The 13093-nt window shown below is 51.4% G+C and overlaps 1 protein-coding gene across 1 annotated transcript in view; it reads right to left on the bottom strand.

The window, feature by feature from the left end:
- COL22A1 (collagen type XXII alpha 1 chain) overlaps positions 1-11348 on the bottom strand; it is a 197316-nt gene extending 185968 nt beyond the window's left edge. Inside the window, exons 1-2 of the mRNA XM_070476953.1 lie at positions 11205-11348; positions 7162-7728 (exon numbers count right to left, since the gene is read on the bottom strand). Coding sequence (XP_070333054.1) covers positions 7162-7728; positions 11205-11295 — 658 coding nt within the window. The 5' untranslated portion in view covers positions 11296-11348. The remainder of the gene's footprint in view (positions 1-7161; positions 7729-11204) is intronic.
- Positions 11349-13093: the final 1745 nt, after the last annotated feature.

Genomic DNA, 13093 nt, shown 5'->3' with positions numbered 1-13093 from the left:
ACAGGATCGCTGAAGGCCACACCACCAGCTATATAAAGGTTGTGTCGTGGCCACAGCCAAGCCCAGGGTGGAGAGGGCTCTTAATTACAGCCGCGGCTCTGGGGCTGGGCCTCCGCCCCACACTCTGCAGGAAGCCAGGCTGAGATCCAGACCCCTGGGGACCTCGTCGGGCCACAGAGGGGCAGGAGCTGACGCCCTGACACGGAGGTGCTTCCCTGGGTGAGAGCAGGACCAGGGGGACAGTGAGCCACGGGCCAGAGCAGACCTCAGGGGAGGTCACCGGTCAAGGCCTTGGAGTTCATGATGCTAGAAACACGTCTCTGACAACACTGCCATGCCTGCTTGCTGCTGCTGCTGCTGGCCCACTCCTGAGTTTGCAGATCAGCTCTGTCATTTATAAAATGAGGATAAAATGAGGATAAAGATTTCTTCAGCTACTATGACCTTCATCTGTCTATTGAACAAACAGCCACTGGTCACCGTGCAGGAGCCAGGGCTGGACCAGGCCCGGGTAGGGTTCAATAATTAGACACCTGATAGGATTACTACGGAAGGACAGCTCGGAAAAGCTCAGACTTGCGGGCACTGGGTGCTGAGCTGGGTGAAGAGTCGAAGGCCTGATTCCCTGTGACCCTGGATAAGCCACTCAGCACCTCAATGCCATCAGCGACAGAAGAAAAACTTACTGAGGAGATTGGGCTGAGACTTCAAAGCTATGGTGGGTTTAAAGATGGTTCCTGAACATCCAAAGTTAGTGGGAAGAGCTCAGGCCCTGCGGTCAAACAGAGTGAGGTCAAACTCCCAGGTCTGCTCCCAGCCCGCGGGGCCACTTCAGGAGTGACCTGAACCAGTCGCCTCACTGAGGGACCAGGAGGGGCCATGGAGTAAAATCCAACATACATACCTAAGTGTTGTGAATATGAACTCTGAGAAAGGACGGACGCGGAAAGGAAACCATAAATGCATTAGAAAAAAGAAATCAGCTGACGACACTAAGTTATCCTATTTGCTGCTATGATTTAGGAGGCAGGTTATGGGAATTCTGCTCCAAGCAGTGATGGATGATGGCATTCTGAGGCCTGAGAAACAGAAGGACAGTTTGGGTCCACGGCTGCTCCAGGAGCAATTTGGACAGAGAGAAGCTTCCACAGCAGCCACCCTGAAAAAGCACTGTCCAACCCCAGGCCTGGTCCTGTCCCCGCGTCACCTGCTCCTCTGCTCACACGGTCACTCCCAGCTGGGCTCCCAGACCAGAGCAGGGCAGCCACAGCCCCCACACCCCAGCCCATGCTGCCTGAGGGCCGGGGCTGGGCACCCACCGGACACTGGCCCCTCACCTCCTGTGCGCTGAGCGGGGACTCAGCTTCCCCTCTGTCCCCTCGGACTGCCTGCCTCCCTCCTGTAGCCAGGCTGGCTGGAAAGCACAGGCTCTGGAAGCAGTCAGACCTCAGCTCCCACCTGTAGCATCAGTGTCTTAGAAGACAGAGGAACCTCGTATGTAGGCTTCATACATAAAGTTAAATTTTCTAGCAGCCATAATTTTAAAAAAGTAAAAAGAACCAGGTGAAATTACTCTTAGGAATATGTTGCATTGAAGACTAAATTTCCAGAATGTGTGTGTGCTGTGTGATTCGTCTCTCAGTCACGTCCAACTCTTGCAACCCCATGGGCTGTAGCCTGCCAGGCTCCTCTGTCCATGGTATTCTCCAGGCAAGAATACTGGAGTAGGTTGCCATTTCCTTCTCCAGGGGCAATCTTCCCGACCCAGGAATCCAACCCAGGTCTCCTGCATTGCAGGCAGACTCTTACTGAGCTACAAGGGAAGCCCCAAATTTCCAGAATACTATCATTTAAATATGTAATTAATATAAAAATACGCATGAGATGCTTTACTCTCTTTTTTCATATTTTGTCTACAAAATCCGGCGGGTATGTCACTCAGGCACTTCTCAGTCTGGATCAGCCCCAGACTGGTCACTGTCCACACGTGATGGTCAGCGCAGGACTAGGGCACCAGCTTCCCCACATGCAAAATGTGAGCACTGACACCGCCCCTTCCCCCACCCCAGCTGGGCTGGGTGAGAACACAGCATGAGTGTAACGCGAATATCCTCCCCAGCCTTCAAAACGTTTGGTGCTCAGAGAACAGCGGGCTCTCTGAGCACTGTTCACCTCCCCCGCAACCCTGGGAAGTCAGGTTGGGGTCCTTCTCCCCTGGATCTAATCTGCTGTAGGGAGCAGGTATGATTCACCCCCCACCCCCCAGCCTGCCTTTTCCAGACATTCATCAACCTTCAACATCTAGTCGTTCCTCTCTGCTCACCAACATACACACAAGGGAAATAGTTATTGTTGGCTATGATTTCAGATTTGCTGAATATGCTTCATCTTTGCATTTGGGAGGCAGTAGACCATTGCTTCTACATGCACAGCATTGCTTCTGACATGCACAGCACAGAATCCACTACAGGCTGCTGCCCCTGATTTCTTTTTCAACAACATTCAGGCAGCTCCTCCTCCATCCTAGGCTCCGTTCCAGGCACTGGTACCCCTAGGAACAGCTTCTCCCTGGTGAGGATTCTATTCCGTGGGTGAAGGCAGCAGCTCTGATACAGACACACTAACAGAAATTTCAAACGGCAGGAGGCAACCAGCATGCACAGTCTGTGGTATAATAACCTGTCACTTCCCTGCTGCCTCCAGGAGAAAAAGCTTCCCAAGGACAAGAAGGACATCAGCTGCATCACCACATCCTGGGTGCCTGGTATGTGTCTGGCAGAGAACTCACCCAGTGTGTGACTGTTCAATGAATGAATGAATGGGCAGACGGACAGATGGATGGACTAAAGTGAACCAATGCCGACTACAATGCATGGTTGGGTTGAAGCTGAATGAATGGACAGATTAGTGTGAATCCACCATAGCTGTTGAATGAATAAATGAATGAGTGGATTGGACGGACTGAATGATCACAACACTGGAAACCTGTATCATTACCCTCAGATCTCGCAGGTCATCAGTGAGAAGCCCCTGTGGGAACAGCCCGGATTCAGACCATGAATCACCTGCAGGTGCCCTCCCTGTGCCAAGGGGCTTCTGGCTGTTTGGATGCTGCGGGGCTCCTTGATTTAATCCACCACGTGCTTTCCACTATGTTACTGTTCGCTCTTCTGTTTTGTTTTGCTTTGTTTCTAATTGAAGCAATTGTGAAGAGATTTTGCTTCCTGAGTCTCCAGAATACAGCGGACCCTCTCAGCCTCCAGCTGTATTTACAAACCGGATTCCCTTCAGATGACTAAGAATAACTCGACTCTTCCCTCCATTCAGGCAAGTGGAGAAGCCTGCTGAAGGAGAGTCCTGACTTTCTCCTGACATTTCCACAGCAGACGTGCGACATGCTGGCGGGCTGGACCTGCATCCTTTCCCCTTGGGTCTGGTCCCTGGCGTTCCTGCCGGGGTCAGACCCCTTTCCTTGGGGGAGGAGAAGTGGTAACTCCACAATGTCAAACAGGGTCCTGTGGTTCAGGCCCAGAGAGTCAGCCTGCTTCCACTCCAAGGTTATGATGATCGGCTGGGGACAGTCACAGAGCCTATAGGCATCCAGCTAGGTGACTCCAGGCCTGTGGGGTCACCCATTCCTCTCCTGGGTCCAACTCACACCCGCTCTTTCTCTGTCCTGCTCAGGCCCAGGTCACCTGGCCCCTTCACTGGCTGCTGTGGGATGAGGTCAACCAGCCAGGTGGGCAGGGAGTGAGGCAGGGATTCCTTTCCTGCTCCCTCTGGGTCACTGAGTGGGCAGCCGCGATCCTCCCCGAGACGAGGAGATGGGCAGGCCCTCCCCACCCAGGGGCCCTGGCTCCCTGCTGTCCCCGCTCCCGCCGCTGGTTCCTGGTACCTCCCTCTCCCTCCCCAACCTCAGTCTTCTCCAAACAGAACCTCATCAGAATCTCTTCCGTCCACGCTGGTCACTGCTGGACCCTGACACACAAATCTGCCAAGAACAGAATTAACACGGAGAGCGGGCAGAGCAACAGGAGAGAAAGAAGGCCTGGTCTCTGCTCGGGGCCGCCCGACCGCTAGCCTCTGCATCCTGAGTGGCGTCCATGTGCCTTACTCTTTAAGCAAGTTAACGCAGGGTCTGCTGTTACCTGTGATCATTCTCCCCGACTCAGACCCAGGGTCAGTGGTAGTGAAATTTGTGTTCCAGGGGCACAGGGGGATGAAGGCAGAGGCTGACGGCCCAGATTCTGGGCCCACACTGCCATTTTATTAACTGGGCAACACGATCCAGTGACCTGACCTCTCCAGGGTCCTCCGAACCATTCCTCAAACCATCCCCTGAGAGGGGGAACCGCTTCAAAATCTAGATTCTGCTCTGCCAAGATAAAGAACCACTTTGAACCCAGGCTGCCAGGATGAAGAAATGCCAGAATGGGGGGTCAGCTGGGTGCTCACAGACCCTGAGCCACCAGGCTGGATGACTGCAACTTGGCTGGACCTGGGTCCTAGCGCCCGCCTCTTGTCAGCATATTTCTGGCCATATGCCTTATGCACCTAGATCAAGTCTCCACCCGGCCTTGCCGGAGCAGTTCATCCTCCCTTCCTCCTCTTCCCCATGTGGTGCCATCACCTCTCTGGACTGCTGCTAAGGGTCCCATAGGCCTTGCAGCTATGTCCTCCTGGATCTCAGCATTCTGCAAGAAGGGGAGCATCTGTATCTTAGGAGGCTGTAACAAGGGTCAAATGAAGTCACAATGGAAGTCCACAGCCAGTGAATTGCACCCTATGGAGCAGGTGAGCGTCCCTTAACCCTCTGGGCATCTCTTTCCTCATCTGTGAAATGGGCCTGGGCATCCACCCCAACACCATTCTCTGAAGTTGCCCAGCTGTCTTGTGAGTGGACTCGCTATCCGGCCAGCATTCCTTTCTCTGCAAAGATCTGACTATGTCATGTCCTGCCCAGAATCCTCAATGCCTCCCCATGCACACAAGGCCCCCTTTATCCAGGCCTTGACAATCACACAAAGCCACCAGCCCCCACTCTGTTCCTTTCCTCCAATCATTATAGTTCATTGACTAAACATTGCCATCTCATCCTGAACCTCGCGCTCTTTCTTCTACACTGTCTAAGCACCACCTCCTCCAGGAAGCCCTCCCTCATTCTCAAGGTCACTATCCACCAAAACCACAGCAAGACCTCACCCACCATATTCCTTTTTTTTTTTTTTTTTTGGTGTCTTTACCAACATCTAGATGAGGAACAGACTTCATTTTCTTGGGTTCCAAAATCACTGCAGGTGCTGACTCCAGACATGAAATTAAAAGATGCATACTTACTCCTTGGAAGAAAAGTTATGACAAACCTAGACAGCATATTAAAAAGCAGAGACATTATTTTGCTAACAAAGTTCCATATAGTCAAAAGATATGGTTTTCCCAGTAGTCATGTGTGGACCATAAAGAAGGCTGAGCACCGAAGAATTGATGCTTTCGAACTGTGGTTCTAGAGAAGACTCTTGAGAATGCCTTGGACTACAAGGAGATCCAACCAGTCAGTCCTAGAGGAAATCAATCCTAAATATTCCTTGGAAGAACTGATGCTTATGCTCCAGTACTTTGGCCACCTGATGTGATGAGTCAACTCATTAGAAAAGACCCTGATGCTGAGAAAGATTGAAGGCAGCAGGAGAAGGGTATGACAGGATGAGATGGTTGGATGGCATCACCGACTCAATGGACATGAGTTTGCGCAAACTCCGGGAGATGGTGAAGGACGGGGATCCTGGCATGCTGCAGTCCATGGGATCGCAAAGAGTCGGACACGACTTAAGAGACTGAACAACAGATGAGGAAAGCCTGAGGGCAAGGGCTGTGTTTTATCTTTCTCTAGCGGCCCAGAAATCAGCACAAGGCTACACAAGAAACAGATTTCCGGTAAGTAACTGTAAATAAGTAAGTAGAGATTAAGAGAGTCAACACAGACAAAAAGCCACAGAGGGCCAAAGAAACGGAGAGAAGCATCAAGTCTCAGACATGGCTTAGCTGCAAGGCCAGCCCATCCCTGAGACCAGTTCCTTGCAGCCCCGGCCAGCTGTTCCCACTGTCAGTCCCTCCTCCACTGCGCCAGACTCCTGCCCCTGCCTAGGTGGGACCCTTGGGGCTCTCTGATCCAGGGCTCAGTCCCCCAGAGAAGTCAGTACGACAGAGGCTGACACTGCTCCCTGCCCCCACCGGGGCCCTGGAGGGGGAAGTTACCAGCAAGGAAGGAACGTCACCCCAGTGAAGCAGGCACAGGCTGAAGCTGGGGAAAGGCTGGCGCAGGAGAAACCCACTCCAGCCCCTCCTGTCCTGGAGAGGGGGCTGGCCTCAGGATGACCCCACTAGAATCTTGAGGTCAGCCGCCCAGGTCAGAGCCCTAGGGGCCACTGGCCCTCTGCGCAGTTGTCCCACCCGCCCCCCCAACCACTCCACCCACGTACTCTTCCCTCTCTCATCCCCCCAGCCCCAGCCACAGTCAAGATTCCAGACAAATAACTCGGAGGCCTCAGGTGATCTCAGAGAGCAACAGGCCAAGAGCCCCTGGCCTCTGGGACCAGCAGTGCCATCATCTTGAAATGGCTGCCTCGGGCTTACTGGGGACAGTTCCTGATGGCGGTCTGTGCCCCGTTCTTCCATGATCTTTCACTGTGACACCTCAGGAGAGGGGCAGGACCCCATATCTCTCACCTCTGCGAGCAGGTGCTTGGGCGAGGCCTCTGCAAGCACCTGCTCTGACTCAAGGGCCCTGAGAAGCCAGTGCATGGTCCCCATGGCAGATATGGAGCTGCAACAAACCAAACTCTGAGTATGCATGAAGCTCCGACCAGAGACACGTAACCAAACTCTGAGACTGGGCAGGGTTTAGGACTCAGCCCTCTTGAATTTTCTTTTCCTGGACTCAGGCCCGAGGTGCAGGGCCCAAGGGGCCCTGGGGGTGGGTGCACAGCCACTGCCTGGACTCAGGGCCCAAGGCGCAGGGCCCAGGGGACCCTGGGGGTGGGTGCGCATGGGTTTTCTGGTTTCTGAGCAGCAGACCAGCCGCCGGGTGTCCTCAGGCCCACCTCTGCCCGAGAGCCGGGTCTTCCCCCTGCCCCGCCCGTCCTGGGCACAGCCCCAACTCACTCTCACATAGGCGGCGCCGCAGCTTGCCCCGGATCTTGTCGATGGCGTCGAAGTCGGACACGTGGAAGACGTGCGCCGCGGTGGGCTCGGAGGCGATCTCCTCCAGCTCCTCGCGCAGCGCCTCTCCCACGCCCACAGCGAAGATGCGGATGCCGGCGCGGCGCGCGGCCACGGCGGCGGGCAGCACCAGGTCCTGGCTGCGCCCGTCAGTCAGCAGGATGGCCACCTGCTTGAAGGCGCGGTCCCCAGGGCGGCCGCCGGCGCGCGGCGTGAAGCTGTGGCGCGTGATGAAGCGCAGCGCGTCGCCCGTGTGCGTGTGGCCGCCGTGGTAGGCCAGCTGCCGGGCTGCCGCGCGCACCGCGGCCCGCGAGCCGAAGCGACCCAGCTCGAAGGCCGTGGCCGGGCGGTCGCTGTAGCGCACCACGCCCACCCGCGTGCGCTCCGGGCCCACCTCGAACGTGTCCACCAGGTTGGCCACCCACTGCCGGACCTTCTCGAAGTTCTCCTTGCCCACGCTCGAGGAGGAGTCCAGCAGGAACACCAGGTCGTAGTGGACGGTTTTGCAACCTGCAGGGGCAACGGGAAAGGTAGGGTCTTTGCAGGGGGCTGGGGGCGTGGTCATCCGGGTCCCCCAGACCTGCCTCCAGGCCCCGCGCACTGCTCGGGGTGAAGGGGGCGGAGGGAAAGGAGGGGGCTGGGCTGCCGCCTTAAAGCTCCAACCTCGGTTCCCTAAAGGCCATGTGATGGGGAGTCTCCCCAAGATTGCTGTGAAGTTCACCTGACTACATATATAGTTAATATGTATACTCACATATATATAGTGAATAACATATAATTATATATTATATACTATAGATAATTATACAGTTTCTATGTATTTATATGTGAATAACATAATTATATATATTATCTATTATTTACTGTACATAAGTATATATGATTATATATAGTTTATAGATATACTCATGTAAGTGAATAACAGTCATGTAACACTACTGACTACTGTTATCAGTTTTTTTAACTCCTCCTACCATGTTGGTTCAAAAGTGACTTCATTGTCTTTCAAACATGCAGAAGGCAATCCAAAAAATCTTCAAATGCTCCTATTTCCATTTGGGCAAAGATAACTACTGCTAACCCACGCTGTATTTATTTATGCTGTTGGCAGAAGTGGGCCTGTACCAGTGGCACTGATATATAGGCTGGTTCCCAGCATCCCTCGATAGGCCAGGAGCCCATTTCCAGTGTGATAATGCTGGTCTCCATGGCTGCAGAGATTCCGCCACAGGGATGAGCATAATTTATTTAGCCAGTCCTCTCCTGTCAGGTAGTCAAACAGTTCACCGTGTCTCACTATTAGAAATCATATAAAATGGATTGCATTCATATATTTTAGAAAGTCTACGGTGCTTTATAAAAATATGCTCATATTTTTACAAATATAAACTCTATATAAGCTATATGACACTTTTGATTAAATAAAATGCAGCACTATAATTTATTTCTGATCCACAGGGCAGCCCTGTGTGGAGAGCTTGCTGGTCCCCATTTTACAGTTAGATAATAGGAGGAAAAGTGTTTTCTAAACTTCAAAGTGCTGCACAAGTAGACAGGGGAGTCATCAACATGCCCTTGCCTCGATTTTTCCAGAATCTGAATCTTGGCCATGACAATAGGAGCAGCGGATCAGGCTTCTGGGAACACCTGGCACAGTTGACCAGTGAAAATAAAAGTTAAAAAAAAAAAGCGAGATCTTACTTTGTTAAAAGTTCCATTTGGCAAAAGTAAAAAATATTGACTGTGGTGTCCAGTGAGGATGTAAGGAGAATGCCTTTATGGGCTCAAGAAGTGACTAGGGTTTGTCACCCCCATCATCAGAGTCCTAAAAGCCTCGTATCTTTGAATCTACCAGTTCCAGGTTCAGTGATTTACTCAAAGAAAACCAGCAGATAAATAGAAAGGGCAAAAATAAAGCTGTAAGGAAGTTCATGGCAGCATTGCCAAGCAAAATCCCAGAGCCTGCCTTCATGGGTACGCATAAATATTCCGCCTGCATCATTCAGTGGAATGCCAGGCGGCAACCACAGTGATGGCCGTATTTACCAACGTGGATACATTTTCCACTCTATCATCTATCATTAGGTGTGTGTGTGGTGTGTGTGTGTGTGTGTGCGTGTATACAACTGTGTACTGAGGAGAGAAGCTCCAAAAAGAACCATTGCTTCTTTCTGGCAAGCAGAGCCATGAGTGAATTGTATTACCTTGTAGTTCTGTGTAGTTATGATCTTAGGTTTACACACAATGCATTAAGTTCAAAAAACAAAAATAATAAAGCTAGGTATATTTATACACACACATACACACACACATACGTCCTCATCCCACCCTGCTCTAGTGCTCCCCTTGAATTTGCCACGTCTGCCTTCCCCTCTAGTTTTTTAAAATCCAAGGCCAATTGGCTGAGAAGCCGAGGTGAACCCCTGCCTTCACAGAACGGATCCCCTAACAGGATTAGAGCTTTTGAAGTGTGTTTGCCCAGATGTGTGGACTCAGAGAAAACTCTTGGGGAGTTTTTCCCCTGGACACAAAAGGTCATCCTTTTGCCTTTGGGACCGTGATGTCCCAGCCTGATCAGGATGATTGCTGTCCACGGCTCTAACCCTTGAGGTGATGTGGCTGTAGGCAGCAGAAGGTTCATTCGTGTGGGAGGCCTCACCATGGGGCCACTTTCTCCTGGAGGCCAGGGCACAGGCGGGGTTGCAGGCAGATGAGAATGAAGGGCAATGCGGAGGGAGGGGCCCTGGCTTCTGGCCTTGGTCCTGCCACCCACAGGGGCCCTGTGACCCCGCAGACTGCTTTCCACTCTGTGAAATGAGGGCAGAGACAGAAGGTCCTTGGGCCTTCCCGCTTCTAAATTTGATAATCCTGGTGCCAACTGGGCACTTGCGGCTGTCCGGGGCGGGGGGGGGGGGGGCACAGAAATCTCCTCAGAAGGCCCGTGTTCCCCACATGGAAACCAGGATGTCCACACTCCTCACTGTCTTTCTAGCTACCCTGGCTTTGTGAGTCGCAGGCAGAATAGGCCTTTGTAAAGTGATGGAGAAACGCAAGCCTTCGGGGCTTGTTGTTTGTTTTTCCTCTTCCTTGGAGGGCCCAGATAAACAGCTTGACTCTAGCTCAGCCCTGCCCATTCCTTCAACCTCACAGGGGTGGGAGTGGGGTATGGGGGGGGCTCTTTTTTTCCCCAACATTTTTAAACATCAAAGTATAGCTGATTTACAATATTGTGTTCATTTCAGGGGTTAGAGCAAAGTGATCTGCTTATGCATATTTATGTATTGATCTATAGTCTTTGTAAAAATTCTTTTCCATTATAAATCACTACAAGATATTGAATATAGTCTCCTGGACTGCACAGTAAATCCTTGCAGTTTACATAGTTTTTATCCAATACTGTGCGTGTGTTGCCTCAGTTCCTTATCTGTAAAATGGGGCAGCGTTTCACACCCAGCCATCCAGCGACAGTTCTCTCCCTGGTCTCACCAGGTCCAGCTGTGTACCGAGGACGCGGCGTGCAGGCTTGGGGCTGGGCGCCGTGACAGACCGACACACTCCCATCCCTGACTCCTTCCCCAGGTCCCCCACGGACCGTGACTCCTCCCAGGAGGCCTTCAGACGGATGGGCAAGCCGTCCCATCACTTCTCACCCCTCCCGCCCGGGCTGTCTCTGCTCCCATAACTTCCCCACTTCCTGGCCGCTCACTGCCCGGCCACCCCTTTAGGCTGGACTCCAGGACACTCAGCGCCCCTCAGGCTGTGGCATAACGTGTTACGTGATCGCCTGCAGATGTGTGTTCACTCTCACATACGTGCACACGCCCCAGCGGCACGGCTGATTGTGACTCCCACTGGCTGGGGGACAGTGGACACCACACCTGGGATGACCCACACTCTCACACACACTGACACTAGCTCAGCCCCGGCCCACGCCCAGACACGCATGGACACACCCTCATGGCTCTGTGTGCTGCCTACAGCCCTACCTGCCCTCTGGGCCTGACAGCCGCGGTCCCCACTCCAAAGCAGCAGCATCCACAGGAGGCAGGCCTTGACGCTCCCTCGTGGGCAGCCCATGGCTCTCTCGTGCTTGGAAACAAGCGTTTCTTGGCCAGAAAGAGATACCGTGAGGGTCTACTGGAACATGTCCTGTGTGGAGAAAGAACACCTTTACAGGAGGGCCCTTGAGCTGAGAAGCTGCAGAAATAACCTCTGGATCCCCTCATGGGAGGAATTCCCCAGACCCAGACTCCCAACCCTCTTCACTGCTGAGACTCAACTTTTCACACAGCCAAAAGTGTGACTTTCTAAGAACAAAGCTCAGTGTTACCTCCTAATCCCTGATTCATCCACCTCTCCCGTCCCCATCCATTAGCAGATGCAAATTAATTAAGAACCTACAGGCCTCCTGTTATCTGCTCCCTAAGGCTATGACCTGTGACACTAACATCATTATTCTGATCGTATTTTCTACTTTTAGACATTAATAGGCTGCTTTATTTGTTTAGCATGTCACAAAAGGACATCTCTTTGCTCATACTCACTTATTTTCTTACAATAGATTTGTAGGAAAACACTTGGGGTGTAGGAAATTTGTAAGTATTTGTAGGAAAATACTTGGTTTTGAAAGGGCCCTGGTAAGAACTGTCAAACTGCTTTGCAAAAAGGCTGCACTGTATTCGCTGCCTCTGGCAACACAGGAGTGTGTGTGGGTGCCCCCCTCACTGCGTACCTGGCCGCACAGAGTGGCACCATTCCTTTCATCTTTGCTAACTCAACATCCCTTCTTGCTTTCAACGCATTTCTTTGATCCACTGAGGTTTATTAGCTAAATTATTTCCCATTTTGTGTATTTTATTTTCATGTGGATGGCCATTTCAAAAACTGTTTGTCATTGCTAACGCCAAGATCCAGGAAAAGGAAACTGCTTATAGATATTACCATTGCTTTATTCATTCAAAAATATTTGCCAGTGGCCCTCATGTGCCAGGTTCTCAGGGCAGGCAGATGAATGTCACCAATTCCATGGCCACTGACACCTGGGAGACAGGTAAGACATAGGCCAGGGCAAGGCCGGCTCAATGACACTGATGGGGAGGGGGTGGGTTTGGGGGCTCAGGAACAGGAGGGCGACCGCCCTGTGACCACTTCAAGAGAAGGTGAGAAGATGGTTCCCACGTGTAAGAAACCCTAACAACTCATAAAAAGCCGTTAGAACCAATAAACACATTCAGCAAAGTTGCAGAATAAAAAAAAAAAACCAACATTCAAAAATCTGCTGCATTTCTGTCCAATATCAATGAACAATCCATAGAGAAATTAAGAAAAAGAATTATTTACAACAGCATCAAAAAATAGCATAAAATACTTAAGAATAAACCGAACCAAGGAGGTGCAAACCAAGGAGGTTTTTGTATACTGAAAACCACAAGTCACTGCTGAATGGAATTAAAGAAAGGCCTAAATATGCAGTAAGACATCTTCTGTTACTGCTTTATGGTTATAGGGTTTCTGTCTGGGGTGATGAAAATGTTCCAGAAATAGTGCTGATGTTTATACAATATCTGAATGAACCTGATGCTACTGAGTCACACACTTAAAATGGTAAATGTTATGTTATATACTTTTTATTACAATAAACCTAATAAACGATGCCCATATCCTTATCTCTGTGAATATGTTACACTACATGGCAAGGAAGGATGACAGTTACAGGTGGAATTAAGATTGCAGATCATGACTTCCTTGGTGGGCCAGTGGTTAAGGGTTTGTCTTCCAACACTGGGGACATGGATTTAATCCCTGGTTGGGGATTGAAGATCCCACATGCCACAGGGCAACAAAACCTGTGTGCCACAACTGCTAAGCCCACATG

The sequence above is a fragment of the Odocoileus virginianus genome, chromosome 15 (genome assembly GCF_023699985.2).
Source record: "Odocoileus virginianus isolate 20LAN1187 ecotype Illinois chromosome 15, Ovbor_1.2, whole genome shotgun sequence".
Lineage (NCBI taxonomy): Eukaryota > Metazoa > Chordata > Mammalia > Artiodactyla > Cervidae > Odocoileus > Odocoileus virginianus.
This window is presented reverse-complemented; position numbering and strand designations above follow the sequence as displayed.